Source organism: Denticeps clupeoides, chromosome 11, assembly GCF_900700375.1.
Source record: "Denticeps clupeoides chromosome 11, fDenClu1.1, whole genome shotgun sequence".
NCBI lineage: Eukaryota > Metazoa > Chordata > Actinopteri > Clupeiformes > Denticipitidae > Denticeps > Denticeps clupeoides.
The window spans coordinates 10,145,396-10,165,101 of record NC_041717.1 but is presented as its reverse complement, the minus strand read 5'-3'; the positions used below and the strand labels follow the sequence as shown (position 1 = coordinate 10,165,101).

General features: G+C 42.2%; 1 protein-coding gene across 1 annotated transcript; it reads right to left on the bottom strand.

Moving 5' to 3' along the window:
• On the bottom strand, positions 1 to 19,152 carry ift81 (intraflagellar transport 81 homolog). Its single transcript, XM_028997105.1, has 18 exons — positions 18,882 to 19,152; positions 18,618 to 18,721; positions 18,360 to 18,540; positions 18,167 to 18,256; positions 17,584 to 17,649; positions 17,153 to 17,263; positions 16,559 to 16,643; positions 15,250 to 15,413; positions 14,663 to 14,758; positions 13,899 to 14,045; positions 8,670 to 8,819; positions 5,472 to 5,600; positions 3,278 to 3,367; positions 2,831 to 2,917; positions 2,649 to 2,720; positions 1,997 to 2,082; positions 1,204 to 1,249; positions 1 to 785 (listed from the first exon to the last, which is right to left on the bottom strand). The coding sequence occupies exons 1-18, from the start codon at positions 19,023 to 19,025 to the stop codon at positions 603 to 605; spliced, it is 2,031 nt and encodes a 676-aa protein (XP_028852938.1). The 5' UTR covers positions 19,026 to 19,152; the 3' UTR covers positions 1 to 602.
• Positions 19,153 to 19,706: the final 554 nt, after the last annotated feature.

The following is a 19,706-nucleotide window of genomic DNA, read 5'->3' as shown; positions in this document are numbered from 1 at the left end:
TAAATGTCGACGATACGTCCACAATTATATTTAGATATACAAAAATACATTTATTAATATCTTAATATAATATAAATCAAAACACTTATACAAAAAGGTAACAACAACGGGAATCAAACGAGATAACATTTCAAAAACGTGTGAACGTTCTGTCCACGGCATTGTGCAGTACCACTGGGGGGAAAAAAAAGGAGGTCCCACTGAATTCCAAAATTGGACAGCTTGTCTGCCCAAGGTCGTCGCTGATGTTTCCCAAAATAGCAGTCTAGCTGCCTCCCCGGCATAAAACTCTGTATGCCGTTATCTGCAGACTCACAGATTGGAGCTTCGTCCTGAAGACGAGGCCTGGAGGCTTCTTAGATGCCGGCCAGCCACAGATGGTTAAGCTTCATATGTCTCCTCCTGTTCTTAACAGTCCAAGGTGGAGACAAACCAGTCAAACAGACCATCATTTTACTCTGAGGGACATTGTAGAACAAATGCACAAGAAACTGATGTACGCAATCAGAATTGAGACTGGCATAGATCAGAACCATAAATCTTAGTAGATCCAACAGACGATGTCTGGTGGGAGAAGGTGATGTTCCCACGAGAAGGTTCCATCACAGCACCAGCCGGTCTTCTCCTGCCTCCTGAATAACCTGGCCGACAGAGACCTGGCTCTGGGCCCTGAGGAAGCACTGCCGCTTGCACTCCATCAGCTGCTCCAGGTCCTTCCACATCTTCACCTGCTTCATGTTGGCGCCGTGGGTCTCGCGCACCACCTTCTGCTGCTCACGCAGTTTCTGTCAGCATAGAAGATGATGCAGCAGATGAGTCAGCATGACAAAAACAATCAACTCATAGAAACATATTTTCTATCTTTTTAAAGTGATCTTGGGAAATACACTTTAAGTTACAAAGGAACTAGATAAAATCATTTATTGAAAGTCTTTATGTTGTTTGTATTTATTCTGCCTTGAAAAATTAATGGAACATTTATTGAAGCCAGTGTTATGCAATATAAAAATCTTGGAAGCACAACGCTTTACACAAAAAATACTATGACATACAACATTCTGAGAATGCTTCTGTTTCACTCAGACACAGCAGAGCAATTACAAGTTGAAGCCTCTAGTGCAACGAGGGCCATTGTACAGAACCCATTTTCAGTTGTTTAGTGGAGCAGGCACAGTGTGCTGGAAGCACTGCTAATCAGCTTACCTTGCCCAGCGACTCCTGTTCTGCAATGTTCTTCATGTACTGTTCCCTACAACCAACAGAAGGTTAACATTAATCTTATGTGAAAAATTAAGAAAAAAATTTACTATTACATATACACTGATAACATTAGAACAGTCAACATCACTGATTATATCATTACAATGGCATCTGACAGTGTTGGTCAGTGCATCGCAGTTTGTTGGGTTGAATAGCAGCAGAGCAGTCAGGGTGTCTAATGTTGACCCATGACCGCAAACAGACGTGTCTGTAATGGGCACTGGAGCATCAGGACTGATGACGCATTTGCCAATGTTTTACCAGAAAACATTTGTTCCTGCATTCATGTGTGATCCATGGAGATATGATCCTGCAACTTGAAAAGGATCAACTGCTAATGGACAGCTTGGTGTCAAGTACCACAGCATGCCTTCAGAGGTCTAGTCCATGTTTGGGTGGTGTTAAAGTTGTGTTGATTGGTGAATCTTCTCAGCCATAAATGCTGAAATGTTTCATTTTAGCAGAATTGAAGCACAAGAAAATCAAACGAACAAAAAAGTTATTAATATGTATTCTAAAAGTGTTCTGAATGTTTTTACTTTTTAGCGTCCAGTAACTGAATACATTTCTGGCATTTTTGCCAGAACCTGCTGACATAATAACATATTAGTTTATGTCTCATTTCGGAGCACCCAACGAGCATGTCTGTTGCTGTGTAAGAAGAGCCTGTGCTTGACTGTCTGTGTATGGCAGCACATGTCCCCAGCAACTGGCATGCTGAGGACACTGGGCTCACCTGATGGTCTTTTTCCTCTCCTGAGTGTCAGATGACACATAGGCCTTCATCTCATCTGCGGCCCTCTGTATCTGCATCTCAGTGATCTGTGGAGATGGGAGGGGGTAGTGAGGGAATAAAATGAAAATGTAAGCCATCTTGTGGTCTAGGTAACCCATTGCTCTCAGAATGCTTAAATGGTTATGTATTGGTACAGCATATTTGACCAACAATCCATGGTCAGACAGACGGACTGGAGGTGAAATAAAAACAGAAAAAATAAATAAATCCAGAAATGGGTTTTGAAAAACAATTTCTATGTAGATCAAAGACATTTCAAAAACAGGAAAATGACCAAGGAAAATGGCCTCTGAATCCATCTTTAGCAAAACACTGTAGTGGTGTACATGGGAGGACACCCATGGGAGGGATCTCTCTCCAAAAAAGAACACGGCTGTCTGAGTCGAACTTTCTAAAGTTTCCTGCATGTCAGAACAAAATGAGATGAAGTTAAATGTGAAAATTATGCTTCCTGAAAACAGTCAAATCTGTATGGATGGTGGAGCGACTGACAGCAAATGCTGCAGGCTGACAAAAAAAAAATCATTTAGTTAGTGTTAAAGAGTGTCATTATATATTCTATTTTGAAAATGATGCCACCCACAACGCTTACCTGCTTCATGGCATTTATGTAATGGTACCGGTTCTCCTCCTGGGCCACCTCCTCCCTCAGCCCTTTCACATCCTACATTCAAGAACACTTCATTAAACAGCTCTAAACAACCTTAGCAATGACCTTATCCCATGTGTGAACCTTTACTTTATATCATATACCATATACCAATCCTAAAGTACCTGCTCGAGCTTGGATCGATTACTTTCCAGGCCTGCAGCACAAGTGTCATACTGGGCTTTTTTCTCGTCATACTCCTGCGTTAATTCCTATAGAAACAAAAAGTGTTAAATAGTTTCTGTGGAGATAAGCGTCCTGCAAAATCCAGCGGGGCAAAGTGAGCACCAAAAGAACACAACAAATACAAATGAGAAACAAATCTTGCTGAGCCGCAGATGGTTGAATATGTTGTTGTGACCCATTTAACCCAGCCCGCATGGAGATGCAGATGGAGAAGAAGATGTGATGTCTCCTTACAATTCAACATGAAGATCAAGATAAAGATAATTATACTACTGGAGTTTCAGTGCATGTGTAAACAATATAGTGAAAGACTGGGGTGTGGCCATTGAAGAGAGAGACATCTAAAATAATTTTTGTCTTTAACATAAACACCATGATATGCTCACCTGACACTGCTGTCTCAGTGGCCGCAGCTCCTTTATGACCGGAGCCAGGGCTGACTTCTTCTCTGATATCATAGAGTTCAGCTTCTTTACCTGAAAAACATCACAGAGGTGGTGTGTTAAACAAAAAAACACATCCTTACTTGCAGTAACATTTTAACAGTAAAGATACTTAAAGTTACTGTTAGTAAAATGTACACTACTATGCAAAGATTTAGAGTTATTTAGAAAGACCCTCATTGAAAGAACATCAAATTGATCAAAACTCCAGTCCAGACATTTTTCAAAGACCTCATTCAATCTGAGGTGTGCATTAGCATGCCCACCAGCCAATCAGAAGCTATAATTTCAAAATAATGACACTAGACATCTCATTAAGAGTTGTACACATGCAAATTCACATCGTGCTAATTATACGTTCATTTGACAGGAGATCCCTAGTCCTTCTAGAATTTCTAGTTGTTCCCAAATAATTGCCGTCAACTGGCATGAACGTATTCAACTAGATTCAAGATTGGGTTATTGTCAGTACAACAGGATACACAGTATACAGTGTATTGAAATAATGTTTCACAAAGTGCAATCATAAAAGAAAAAAAAAAACATATCTACAGTACAGGCCAAAAGTTTGGACACACCTCATTCAATGTGTTTTCTTTATTTTCATGACCATTTACGTTGGTAGATTCTCACTGAAGGCATCAAAACTATGAATGAACACATGTGGAGTTATGTACTTAACAAAAAGTGGAGACCTGGCCTCCACAGTCACCGGACCTGAACCCAGTCGAGATGGTTTGGGGTGAGCTGGACTGCAGAGCGAAGGCAAAGGGGCCAACAAGTGCTAAACACCTCTGGGAACTCCTTCAAGACTGTTGGAAAAGCATTTCAGGTGACGACCTCTTGAAGCTCATTGAGAGAATGCCAAGAGTGTGCAAAGCAGTTATCAGAGCAAAGGGCGGCTATTTTGAAGAAACTAGAATATAAAACATGTTTTCAGGTATTTCACCTGTTTTAATTAAGTACATAACTCCACATGTGTTCATTCATAGTTTTGATACCTTCAGTGAGAATCTACCAACGTAAATGGTCATGAAAATAAAGAAAACACATTGAATGAGCTGTGTCCAAACTTTATATACACACTAAACTAGAACTTAAATACTTTACAGGTCTCTATAAAATAAAAGAAAACTTTTCTGTACAATGAAAAAGACAAACTGGACAAATCATATAGGATGCTTGTAAGTGGACATGTTGGATATTTCAAACAGGACACACAAGACAAGACAAACATACAAAATGAGCAGAAATGTGCAAAAATGAGCAGAAATGTGCAAAATGAAATTATATGTCAGTATGTTATCAGGTGTATTGGAAGTGTATTGTTGTTGAGTTTATATGTCTTCTGGTGATGGCAGTGCATTGAGAGCTCTGACTGCCTCTAGCCTCTAATCTTTACTGGACTTACAGTGAATTACAGTTTTTTCCCCACCCTGTGCCAGTACATGTGTCATTACATTTATCTAACACAACCCTAAAACAGCCCTGTTATAATGAATCGAATGGGTGGGAGACATGCCAGCATGTCAGGTTGCCAGCTTTAAACTAAACGGCACTATCGCCATGCTCTGGCTTGTTCTCTCTCTCTGTAGACTTTTCCAGTCTTGGATGCAGGCCTAATGAGCTACAACCAGCTCCATTTTCACTGCTTGGCAATGGGACGACCGAATGAGAAAACAGGTTGTTTTTCTCTGATCCAACCCAGCTCACAACTGGACAACGATACACCAATTAACCTACAGACCATATCAGCACCCAGTGAGAGGAAGCCCATAAAATCAATCAACAATAGTAAAAGTGAGAAGTCATTGTTTTTGTCATTGTGATACACAGCATTGTGCAGCGCATGGTGCCCACAACGGAATGGGTCCTCTCATGTAACCCATCATCCTTAGTGGGCAGCCAAGAAAGGGCAGCAGTGTGTGGGGATGGTACTTTGCTCAAGGGTACCTCAGTGGCACTTTGGCGGTTTAACCCGCAACCCTTTGGTTACCAGTTCGCTTCCTTACAGGCCACCACTGCCTTCTAGATTCACTCTCTGCCACAAAGTTGCTTCAGTTGTCCTGTTCAGGATGATTAAAAGATGAAAGGAATATGGTTGTGTCCATCTTTAGACGAGTGGGAAATTCCTCACCATCTCAGACATGCTGTCCAGTGTGCGTCCCTTCATCTCATCCAGTTCGCTCTTGATGGCCGAGACCCTCTCCAGCTCCTCCTGAGTGTCACTGTAGCCAGAGATGCCCTTCTGTACCTCCACTGATTGCTGCAGAAATATGAGAGAAAGAGGACAATGGAAATTGTGACAATGGGGCAATAATGAAAGTGAAGTGATTGACATTGTGATATACAGCACAGCACACCCTTCACTGTTAACGCAGTGGGCAGCCATGACAGGTGCCCGGGGAGCAGTGTGTGGGGATTGTGCTTTGCTCAATGGCACCTCAGTGGCACCTTGGCGGATGGCGGGCTGAATATGATGCTTCCCCCCCAAAGTAACATTGAAAATACAAAAAGCAGTACTGGAAGTCTGGAAAAAGGAGGATATCTTCTATTATTTATTTCGGAAAATAAATATGACAGTGGTGTTAGTTTGCAGTAGCAAGAGATAAGAAACTACTCACAACTCTCAAAGCCCACCCATTTCTTACTGACAGAAGTATAAATCCTCTATTGTAAATGTACTAAATTGGATCGGTATTGTGTGTTTCGGCCTCACATTGACCTGGGACTTTGGAGCTCCATTGCTCCCGGTGTCATGTTAAGCGCTCAGTGAAGGGTTATGTCCACACAGTCCCCTCCTGCTCAGCACAACACCTGAGTACAAAGCGGCCTGTCCTCGGCGCACACAGAGGACTTTACACCCTTTAGTGATAGGAACACCCGTTGTCTATATTAAGGGTGAGAAAGACCCCTGACCCCCCCCCCCAGGCCCACAGAGAGTCTTCATCGTTTAAACAAAAAGTTCATGGTAGCATCATAATGTTGGCTTTGAGAGCTGTGATTGTGTCTATAAATATATCTGGGGAACCATCAAAGAACACAGACTGACCATTAAAAGCCTGTGTCTTTCCTCTCCTCTGCCATAATCAACTACTCGGCCGACTACTTGGTACTTAAGATCGGTGACATGACATCTGAAGTACTTTCCAATCAGCACGTTTTCAGAAGACTCTTAGGCTCTTACCAAATGTCTACAGGTGCCAACCTCACTCGGGGGGGTGGGGTGGTGGTGGTAGTAGCCTAGTGGGTAACACACTCACCTATGAACCCAGGTTCAAATCCCACTGACTACCATTTTGTCCCTGAGCAAGACACTTAACCCTGAGTGTTTTCAGGGGGACTGTCCCTGTAACTACTGATTGTAAGTCGCTCTGGATAAAGGCGTCTGGTAAATGCTGTAAATGTAAATGGGTGGGGTTCAAGTGACTCTGTCCTTTGTCCTACACGGGGAAAGGTTCATTTAAGTGAGGGTCAGCAATGGGTGAGGTAGCAGCTGGCCAGGAATGGAGAGGTCCAGGCACTGACAGTAAAGCAGACAGACAATGAAGAGGAGGGGAAAAAATTCCCCAGCCAGCGTCAGACGCGAAGAGGGAGCACATGCCGAGATCACAAATAGCAGCGGCTCAAACGCCCTGCGTCAGATGGGCTATCAGCAAGTCAGGAGTAGGGAGGGTTCAGAGGTGTAAAGTCATTTCCAGGAAGCTGGAGTCACTTCACTGTTTGCGGGACAGGAACATGGGATGAGGTGGGAATAGCTGGTCAGGGTAAAGAGGAAGACATTTTTTTGCTTTATTTGGATTTATTAATCAGATGAGTATCCCTGGTGATGATAATTTATCATTAAATTGCTAACAGTTTCAATCAACATAACACTGGCCATCAAAAATGTATCACTAGAGGAAGTATAATTATATATTACCATAATTAGCTGGGACAAGGATATTGAATTCAGGTCAATACTTTGTTCCAGGCGTGCAGCGAATGGAAATCGGGTACGATGAACAGATGAAAATATCTTGATGCACAAAGAACCATGTGATAGATGGTTCATAAGTGTTTTTGGCTGCTTCAACTGAATCAAGTGGACATTTAAAAAACAAAAAGTTGCCCAAATTTTATTGCCATCATCCTTTTCGCAGAAACCAGACTTACACCATTCAAACTTATGATCTGATTGAGTAACACCTCCTCTCAGTTCACTCCTCCTCAGACACACCACAGTAGACCTCAACCCCAAAAGAACAGAATGTTTACATCAGATTTGAGCTTTTCACCTTGCACTGTTTTACACAACTGGATAACAGCACAATATGAACTTATCAGTATTATTGTGACAGTATCATCAGTATTATAACAACATTGTGGAATAATTTTTAGGTTATGTTGCCTTACCACGGTTACAGCTCAATGAACTGCTACAAGGCCCAGGAGTCTTTATTCGAAAGGAAATTATGTACATGAATGAAGGTTCCACCAGATTTCAGGAGTCAGAAAGTAAATCTGTTCTTGTTGCCTGACTGCTAATATAAAAAAAATATTGCTGCTGGTAATGTGTAAAGGGTTTTGTGTGCATTAATAACTTTTATGTACAGTAATATGTCTACCTATATTGTTTTTATTCAACACTGCACAGTACAGGGCAATATAGTACAGTATAGGTTTTATGTGAGTGGAGATGCTTGTTTAATGCCCCTGTAAGACCCCACCTCGAAACTTCAGAAAGTGTTCAACACAATGCTACAAAAATGAATTCCAATATCAAATTAAACTGAGGGAAAACAGAGGTGGGATGAGGAGATGGGACCTACTTTGTGTGTGTGAGACGAGGGGGTTCAAATTGCCCAGAATGACAAAGTGGGTCTATAAGTAATCACTATGAGCTTCAAAACTCTGGTTTTCATCATTTGGCAGTGGTGGCCTAGAGATTAAGGAATTGGCCCTGTAATCAGAAGGTTGCCAGTTTGAATCCCGATCCGCCAAGTTGCCACTGAGCAAAGCACCATCCCCATGGTTAAAAGCAGAGGACACATTTTGTTGGGTCACTGTGTGCTGTTTATCACAATGACAATCACCTCACTTTCATTTATTTATGTTGACTAGTTCATAAAACTGAAATGTAAAGGTTTGAGCATAGCATATACCAGATACTGTATCTAAAAAAAAAAAATATTATATACTTTGTGGGCCTAACTCCCTCCCCCCCAAAAAACAAACAGGGACCTTAAATGTAGACTGTGCAAGCCTCAAATAGAGTGTATGGTTGAAACATCTTTAAATAGTACTTAAATTGTCCTTATCTTATCTTGCAGATGTTACCGTGGTGGTGTCTTACCAGCTGCTGTAGTCCAACTTCATGCCTCTGTTTAAGGATCTCTTCAGTCCTCTGAAGAACTCCATACTCAGCTCTCAGCTCGGCTATCTCCTGACGCTTCTTCTTGTACGTTGTGTTCTTGCTTCGCATTTTGGCAACGTATCGTTTGAACTGAGGAGACAGAAGAGAACTGTGAGTCTAGGAAGTGTTCTCTTATTGTTCTAATTTCATCATTTTATTTATACGCCATACAATGGATTTAAACCAGAAAGTGGGAGGCGAAAAATTAATAATAAAGATCTAACTATTGTGTGTTTGCGTACTCAGGGGACAGCTTTGTAGGAATTATGAGCTTTCCCATGGACCACCCTATCTGGATGATGTTCTCTGTTCTCACCCTTTAACCCTTGAGTTTGTTCTTCGATGGCTATAAATTCCCATCAGGAGCGGCTGTAAATTCATACACACCATCCATACACACACACACACACACACACACACACACACACACACACACACACACACACACACAGTTGTTGCCCACCCAAAGGGAACGATGTGGGCAGAGGAAATGCAGCCACATCACCATGGCACCTCTACTCTGGTGTTGTAACCTGGCGGCGTTTGTGCTGTAAAGTAGACGCAGCCTGGGGTGCTGGAAGCCCCCCGTGGGTGGAGGTGCCATCTCAGAAATATGAGCCTGTGGGCTCTCCGCCAGGGGTAAAGCAAACATCGTCATCTGGCACCATGTGCACACGGACGGCCTCGCCTCCTTCTTCTGTCAGGCACCGCGGGGCTTGGGCTGTATGGCCACCGACTATAAATGTTGTTAGGCACTGGAGAACAACCTCCAGAAATCACAGAATGTGCTGTATGTCACTTGAGGCATGTGGTGCTTGTGTGCGAGAGTTTATGCTTTGTGTATTTTGGGACATCAAGGACAGGCCAGGGGTATGTGGGGGGGAGGATTAGCAGGGCGGAATAATGCAGCATAGTGTTCTCTCATCAAACTTCAACACGGCGGCCAATGCAAGATTTTATTAGGCTTCAGAGCTTGAAGACAGCACCGAAGTGTGGCCATATATACCTACCAGCCACAACAGTATGACAATCTATGAAGGAATGATTTAGTGTCTAGTACAAAACCATAAAAAACATGTCCATTAAGTTCTGGGACAGTGCCTCTGTATATCACACTTATTTTCCAAGCACATCTTACATATGTTAAATTGCATTTTATACCTGTATAAATTATTGTGTTTATTATGTTCCTCAAAGCACTCATCATGGTCCTGCTGAATGATGGGAACACACACATGGAATATTGCTTCCATAAATGGACGTACTTGGTCAGAAACAATGTTCAGGTAGGTGGTATATGTCGAAGTAACATTCACATGAATGCAAGAACATTTTCCCAGCAGAACATTGGCCCAAACAACACATTGCCCATGTTGGCTTGCATTCTTCTCATAGTGCATCCTGTCGTCACAGGCACACACACACACACACACACACACACACACACACACATACACAATATCAATGAAGACTGGATTTTTTAAATACCAGGCCACTTTCATCCATTGCGGCGTGATCCAGTTCTGATGCTCATGCATGGGCACCTTGACTGGTCTGCACCATACACTACAAACTGTGGCAGAAATGTGTCAGAACACACATTGTTTCAGAACCAGCATCAACTTTTTTTCTGCTACATGAGTTACAGCAGTTCTTCTACTGGTTCAGACAACACAGGTAAACCTGCACTCCTTGTTGTACCATGGCCGGATGTGGCAATGTCACTTGTTCACCAGTTTCTTCCATACGTTTACAGCATTTATCAGACACTCTTACCCAAAGCAACTTACAATCAGTAGTTACAGGGACAGAGAAACTCAGGGTTAAGTGTCTATTTCAGGGTCAGTGGGGTTTGAACCTGTGTGTTATGCGCTATGTTACCTCCACGCAGCTAAGACCTTATCACTCCAGCAATACCCTTAAGGAGTTGTGGTTCTGAATATCCAATGACTCTTACAAGGACAAAATTGTGATGTCACTCATCCCACCCACTGCCAGATGGAACAGTAACAAGATAATATTAATATTACTTCACTTGTTGTCAAACTATGGCTGATCTGTGAAAACTGTGAAGATCTATATATAGGAAAGCTGGATTAAAACATCTATTTAAATATTTTTAATATTAAATATTAATAAGGTCAGGGAACTCAGTGCTGTGTGACAAATAAACTGTTCTAACATGCACTAATGTTAATTTATTGACAAAGTTCTGTGGATGCAGAATGAAACGTCTCTACCTTAAAGAAAGAAAGTCCAGTTGCCATGACTCAACTTTCAGACAAATTCACCTGGATGAGCGAGAATCTTCACAGACACTAATGTTAATGTTTTTTTTTACTTTAGTGTAGTGTGTAGAACTCAAAAAGCCAGTGGTGGGAAACTGTCTGAAGATGATCGCTCTTATCAAGCCTTAATTTTACATACTGTACCACAACCAGCTGAGAGCATGGAAAATACCATCCATAAAATGGGCATTTAGAAGAATGAGCTTGCTTTTTTCTGCACCCTTCGCCCTCCATTCTTTTGACGGAAAGCATGGTCCGGTTTCCCCACGAGATAAAACTATTATGACTATACATGGGCATTCACCGTCTCAGCCCGCTGTGGCTTAAACATCCCCCATCATACGGAGCCTCGGCGCCCTCACTCACTCTCCAGATCCAGTTATCCATCACTTGGCTGCTGCGGTCTAAGTTTGGACGGGGAGTTCAGGGAGAGGTGACCATTATCTTAGAGGGCCTGATAAAATCACTGAGCCTAGAGAAGAGCTGGAGAGCTAAAGGGGGGTGTCAAGGTGGTCCGTTTCACAAACACGTGACTCCAGCGTTTCATCTCCACATAAGAGCAGGCAGCGCAGAAAACGGCTGCTCACACACACTCAAATCCCATCAGTGGCCACCAGTTCCTTCAACCAATAAAGACTTGTTTATGACCATGTGCTGGTACCATAGCTTAACCGCTTAGGCCCAGTGTGCCTTATTGGGATGCCTGACTTTTTCTCTCTTGACAACATACAAAAGACACTTCACTCAAACCTGAAACATTGAAACAGGGCACTTAGTAATGTAAATTTAGTACACGGCTATAAAAAAAAAAAAAAAAAAAAAAAAAAAAAGGGGTCTTCCACAAACACATTCCTTGTATGGGGTGTGGAAATGTAATCTAATCTAATGTGGCAAACGCTTTTTAAAACGGATTCTTAGCAAGTTGCCTGAAAGAATTTCCTACTAGTTATTTATTATTTATTTATTATTTAAATCAGTCCCTGCGGGGTTTTTTTTGTATGGAACGGCAAGTGTCAAGTGCTTACTGCCATGCACAAAATACATCCTTTGCCACCAAATCAATTCTATATATGAAAACCCATGTATACCTTGCTACATTTTGTCCCTAGGGAAGTCATTTGTACAGGGAATGCATGCTGACAGTGATGAAAAGGTAATCTTATCTATTAAATGCATTTCATTAACAACAATGCAGTAATTTTGTTCATGAAAGAGTAATTTCTTTCACACATGCAGACATTTCTGTGAATAAAATAAAGCAACAACTTTGTTTTTTGAGTATAAAATCTGTCCGTGGACAAAGTGCAGCAAGGTATGTATTTGTCTTTATCATTACTTAATTCATTTAGTGTACAGAACATGTATATGGATAATTAATAGTTGCCAGTCCTGCTAGTGTACATGCCTTTGGATGGCAAGAGGAAACCGGAGAACCCGGAGGAAACCTGCACCAGCATGGGGAGAGCACTCCATGCGCACAAAGGTTAAGATGGGATTCAAACTCACAACCATAGAGGTGTGAGCCCACGTCCCTAACCACCATGCCAGTGTGTGGCCCATCCTTGATGGCTGAAAAATGGAATTTATAGCAACATTTAATAATCAGCTCACAGACACATTAATGAATTAAAGCTTTATATATAAAATTAAGATTTAACTGTGAGAGTGTGTGTCTGTGAGACTAAACTTTCAACGGTTTGGAAAAAACCGCAATGCTTTTCTGTTTGTGGGGAAGACAGACTACAGACGTGATTACAGGAAAAGTAAACATCTCTGGCAGTCTGGGGCTGCGTGGGTTCTATTAATAGTGGGTGGGAATGTGAATGAAGAAGATTAGGCTGTGTGAGACCCTTGCCGTTTATTCAGCCCACAAATAGCCTCACGTTCACTGGACAACTCACCAAGTGGGCACAGTAGTTATTTCAGAGGAGAAATGGTGCCACTTGAGAACACATTATGAGTTTTTACCTTGCATTTCATAAAACAAGACATAAAATTTTATGATATTTCATTGAATCCCAATTCACACAGTAATACACAAATACATGTTCTTCCCAAAAATCACCTGAAGACAGCCAGAGAAGGTGAAGTGATTGTCATTGAAGTGGTGCACTGTGAACTTTCATGATGCACACAAAAAATATATATATTTTATAAATACAAAAGCACAAAGCCATCTCTATTGGACAAAACCACTAGAAATTAGATTGTAGCCCCTTTCTTAAATAAAGTGGTCCTCTATAAAAAAAATCTAATGAATAACAATAGTAAAGTCTTTCATAGTGTAGTGTGTGGATTTCTCTGTCAGTAGATGACCTACCTGACCAATAGCTTTCTGTCGTTTGACTAGTGCTATTAGTTTCATGAATTCTAGGTTTGGCTTCAAAAGTTACACTGGTCTAAGCAACCATTTAATTTAATTAATTCACAATACACACACACACAAATTTGTTTTCTTCAAGTTGATGTACAGTGTACAAAAACACAAATTAATTAAAAACTGCCCCCCTGACAATATTACTTATGGAATTAGGGTGAATAATCTTCAATGATCTGAGAAATCCGGTATAAATGTTAATTGAGCAGCTCAGATGGCTGAAATTACATCTGTTGAATATTCATCTATGCAAACATGCATTTTGTGAATGCAGTAAGCCATGAGAAGTCATATCTAATGGAGAGTTTAAAATAAAGCAGGATTGTCGCTCCATTTATCCACATCTTATAAAATCTGTATACTGGATAGCAGCTCATGAACATATAGCTTTAATAGGCCTCATCTCTACTGGGCCTGAATGTCACACGAGCTTCTGTTTTGTTCTGAAGTGATTTTGAGAATTGTAAATTGTTTTTATCTCAGTGTGCAGATGAGACGCCGTACCTCATCTCCCCTGATGAGCTCGGCTCCATCCTGATCCCTCGCCTGGCTGTTCTTTGCATTCAGCTCACGCTCCAAAGCAGCCATCTCCTCTCGCGCCTCCTGAAGTTCCTCTGCTTTCGCCTCCTTCTTACGTGCAATGATGGAAGCCTGGGAAAGGAAAATAATGCCTATTGGCTACCAGAACCTACCTTGACAGATTTAAACTAATGCTCTGCCACAAACGAATTGCACATAAAAGAGTATAAAGGATGTACAGCACATTTTATCCACATATGTTCCAGCCAAAGTTTATTATTTTCACAGGGCTCTTAGATGATAAGAGGTAAAGCTCACAGTTAATCAAAGTCTTTGCTTTACAATAAAATGATTTAAAGATGCCCCAGTAGTGCTAACAGTGCATGTCAGCCTCACAACTTGACGATGATAATAATAAAAAAAAAACAAAGCAAAATGCAATAAAACAGAATTATGCAAACATAAGCTACACCTGCAGCCCCTTCAAAAAAAATGTCTCATTACTTTAACATATCAGAGCACATCAATCATTCTATCAGCTTCAAAGACCCGGCTAGTCACAGTCACAGCACTGTTTACTGAGCTACCACAATGGGCGCAGATGATCGAAGGCCATCTGGCACCCCACATGCAGATACAATTCAATTGAGCCAAACTGAATTCCCTTTGTTCGGACAATGGAAGATGGGCATGACCTTCCCCTCACATTGACACAACATGAACAAGGACGGGTGGAGGGAGCAGATTACCTGTTGTCTGAACAGCGAGAGTTTATCATCAATAGGGTCGTTCCTCATCATCCTCTTCTCGATCAGGAGGTTAATCTGAACGTTCGTCTCACGGATCTGAAGTGGTGAATTTAACATGTTACCTTTCTTCCTCAGACTTCTATGCCATTTGTTCAACCCAGAATGTTTCATAAATGTGTTGTTTCACTTTTATTTGCACGATAGATGATAAAACAACATCGTTGCAACCTTACTGCCACCTTATTTCTGCTTGCCTCTCTCACATAAAATAGTGTTCTTGTTCAGTCTACTTACACTAGCGTAGTCACTGTTTGCAGAACAGTTGCCATGGTTTTGTACGTTTAATATTGTCAGTCTTGTGCTGTGTTTGCATTGCACCATGTTTACGTCTATCTGACTTCTCTTGACATGGAACCACATGAGCGAAGACGAGAAGCCAGTATTACAGTAAAAGCACGTAACGTCATACTCCACTGGGGGAATGAGATTTAAGGACAGATTAAACAAGGCATGCTTGGACCGACGGACGGACGAAAACAGTCAAACAGAAAGACGAGTGGACAGGCATGATGTAACCGGAGGCCAACCTTGTCCTCCAGCTCGGTGAGCTCAGCCTGGCCCATGGCCGGCTCTGCCGCCACCTTCTGAAGGTACTGCACAGTCAGCCTCTTGCTCTCCAGCTCTTTGGGCAGCTTGTCGGCCACCATGTAGGAGTTGAACTTGATCTCCTCCTCGAGCCTCTTCATCAGGCCTGCGGACATCAACGGCCTCTGATCATGGTGGTACAATGCGTTCAAATGCGGAGGTCATTGGATGCACACAGTGCACCTGTTCATTTAAATTATAATAAGGTAACGAGATCAAAAGCAGATTATTTAAAATTCATTATTCATCACATAACCACCCCGGATGACTTTGGGTCAAATTCTGTTATTGCTTATTTGTCCACATCTAAGTAATTTGATAAGAGTGCTTAGTGCCTAGATAAACACTTGGGTGCATACGAAACGTACTGGGAAACTCACGATGATTTACATTTTACATTTACAGCATTTATCAGACGCCCTTATCCAGAGCGACTTACAATCAGTAGTTACAGGGACAGTCCCCCCCTGGAGCAACTTAGGGTTAAGTGTCTTGCTCAGGGACACAATGGTAGTCTCTCAAGGCATGATCTCACCCAAATGTTCTGTACCAATGTTGGTTGAATGTAGGCCAATGGGCAATTGTTGGTCTAAATTGTATGAATCTGTTTCTGATCTGTTCATCTGTCATCATCATCTAAGGGTCAGGGACAGGAATATTGACTGGCACCTACACACGCTACAGAGTCAGACATTGTGCTCTGTGCTCTCTAGGTTATTACATCTTTAAACTGCTGGCTGTTTAATAGACAAATAAAAAAAATGTTGTTTGACGATACTTTGGAAAAACAAGAAAAAAAATGTGATTAATAATAATAATTATAATATTATTATTACTTTAAAAATGACAAAAAAATAGATTATTTTTCCTGCACAAACAGATCAAATAATATTTTATTGAAAAACAACTTTTTAGCTATTCCGTGTGCACAGTGTGTAAGCGCAGGTATTGGGACAGTCCCGGAGACTTCACCGTACCACACGGGGCCTGACGTTTGAACATCATTTCAAAATCTGTAAATGTGTAAATCTGTTCGGTGACAGCAACGGGTCCAACAATAGACGCGCACAAAAGGCCGAAAGCCCACATACGGTAATCACGGCAGGATCCCTGCACAGCGGCGGGCGATTACAGCGCCTAAATAGATGCGAGTCAATTAAGTGAAAGGCCTTTTAATCTGCTGCGCCCTTGGCCCCTGACCCGGCAGGGTGCAGGACGGTGCTGCCGGCACTGGCTGCTCGACTCACTCACTTTCTGGCTTGGCATCCGCCGCCGCCTGTCGCAGGTCTTTCAGCTGGAGCTCTGAGCGCTGCAGCCTCTGCTCTGCCTGGAAGAGCTAAACACAGGAAAGTTAAAAAAAAAAAGAAAAAAGAAAAAGCTTACGGACACGGAAGCTTATTTTGATTCGTTTAGCCGGATGCTTTTTTGATGTTGATTCATTTAGCTGGAAGTGTCTGGCAGCCAACCTAATTTTATACCCATAATGCCTTGTTTCCGTTATAGGAACCTTTTGTCGATACTTAGCATTTACCTAATGAAAAAGCTGATTTTTGATAAATTCATGATATTAAGTTCTGTGAGATTTCAGCAAATGGAGTCCAATGAGGCACACTGAGGCACTGTGATTCAAACTCAAAATTAAGTCATTCAAAAAAAAAAACGTATTGTGTGTTTGTAGATACACTGTTGAAGAATAACTATCTAACTAATTTTATCATTGTATGTACTGACTGGAAAATGACAGTGATTTTTCTGTTCTAGGTGCAGAATACTCCTTCTTCACTTTCTTAACCATGTGTTGGCAGATCATGGTGTAGAACTCTGGTGAGGACTCTGATTCCCTACCTGGTTCTTTTGCTCCGGTTTCTGATGAGCGAGGGACTCCTCCCTTTCCTTCTCTAGGCGAAGCTGTCTGGCCAGTTCCAGCATGTGTTGGTGCTTGGCCACCGACTCCACCTTGTGGACACAATGACAGGATCACGTCTAGTAAATCAATTATAGGATTTCGCTAACGGAGCCCTTTCAAGCGGCGTTTCAGATGCACGCATGAACACACACACCAGTGTGCGTTCACCAGGCTCTCCAGAATGTCTCAGGGCCTCCAAAGTGTTTAACCTTCCGCTCGGGTTTCCTGCTGGCATGCAGTGGTAAATTAACACTCTACTCCAGACTTGTCAGATGTACGTCTTGGGCATTTGGGCATACAGAGCCTTTAGCATGGTTGAGGGGTCGTGTTGTCATTCCAGAGAGAGTTTGAGAAGGGTGTGAGGTCTTACCCGCTTCCTCAATCTCTCCACACGTTTAAGCAACTGTTCCCTCTCTTCTTCCATTGCCCCAATGTCCTGAAGTTCAAAAATGCCATCTGTTAGATGTATTAATACAGAAATGTTTCCAAAATATTAAATTCATTTCAGAAAGAGAAGGGGGACAACGGCTGAAATACAATCGAATCTTAATTACAACTCTCCTCAGCAAAGTGACTACTTAAAGATAAAGTTACTCATCACAGTATGGCATGGTACTCTGAAACTGGAGATGCACAAAAACGATGAAGTTAAAATACAGAGAATGAAAGAGAGCCTCTACCTGCATTTAAAGACTAAAATTCTTGTTTATTCATCTAAATAAAATTAAGCATGGATTCATTTTTTATTTCTCTTTTTATATTGGCTACAGAGATGAAAGAAAAAGTGAACGTGAAGTGATTGTCATTGTGACACAACGAAATGTGTCCTCTGCTTTTTTATAGATCATAATGTATTGTTTAGTTTGAATAAACAAAAGAATCCTGACTTTGACTTACCAGCTACATAATAAAATCAGACAAAAATAAAAATAAAATAAAAAGGAAACATTTACCCGTCTTATCTCAGCAGTTGAAAACCCAGAGTTCTTCAGCTGCTCGCACTCTTTGTGGCAGCTCTTAAAGGCTTCCAGCAGCTCTTCATACTGTACAGGAACACGGCATGTCCTCAAAATGCATTAGGAGATGTGACTAATACATGGGCGTGGTTCCGGTTACACACACACACACACACACACACACACACACCTGATGAAAGGTCTCAGCAATGACGTCGTCCTGCAGGAAATCAACAGGGACCTCCAGTCGGACCAGGAACCGGGCCAGGTAGGCCCTCTTCTTCAGCTCCGGAACTCTCTGCAGCAGCCAGTGCAGGACGGGGTGGACGGCGGGCTTGCTGCCGGTCACCAGGCCCTGTCTGAAGCTGCTCCTGTAGCGGACGAAGAGGCGTTTACGGTCACGTTCCGATATGTCTGGACTGTGGAGGGATGGATGTGAAGTACTCACGCCTCAGACTGACTTCCGGGCGGCTTGTACTTCAACATGCCCAGTAAGGTGAACATCCTCTTAGCTGTCTGTTCGGGCATTTCCTCCCGTATATCAATGGCTTGCTTTAAAATATATATATATATATATATTAACAATGCTCACATTTTACAATACATTTATAATACTGTACATGTATGTTATATTTATAAAACCGTGTTAATCCTGTCGTGGGTTCATGCTTTAATAAGCACCAATAATCGCTATTAAAAGGGATTTCTACACCTTGGCGTCGATTTCTGCCAGCACGTCGTTGAGGATCTGCAGAAGCTGCATGGGCTCCAGCGAGTCGAAGGTGATCAGGTTGAAGTTCCTCCTGAACGGATCTCGGTTCAGCTGCTCCACGATCAGTTTGAGCTGCTCGCTCATTTTGACGTCTGGCGTTCAACAGAGAGGAAAAACACCGGCTGGGCGACGACTTTTATTGTCAAGGCTTCCACTGGAGAAGCGTGACGGCGCGGTCCCGTCCTGGTTACCGCCGTCGCGTAGCAGCGTTGGTTGCTAACCGGAAGTCGTCATCGCTCCGCTGTTCCTCTCGTTGAGATTCGTAGCGACGCGCTTTAGCGCCACCTCGCGTCAGCTCACCAGTACCTGCGTCTCTGCTGCACTTGACCATGGAAGCGCCATCCGTCCACCTGTTATTTGAAGACCTCGTATCCATGTCGCCCGGCCGGGACTCGAACCCAGGTCGCAGTGATCAGGAGCAGCCGTGTTCATGGATCTGAAGGGAGTCCTGCTTCTTTAAACTGAGCATTTCACCAATGGCTGAAAAAAAACTTCAGGTGAACTGGTCCATATTTCAAGCAGGGTTCACCACAACGTTACAGAGCACATCTTTGCCGGTGTAGCTCGGAAACGTCTTCATTATTGCCGGTAAACGAGCTGATAAAGTTTGAATCTCATTAAGTTCCTTATGATCTGCTGAAGAACACAGTCTACTGCACAGAACGGTGTTTAAGGACTTGAACTAAAAAAAAAAAAAATGTGTTTGTTAAATGTACTGCTTACATAGTCACGTGGCAGACTCTGATATTTATTACTTGCTTTTGC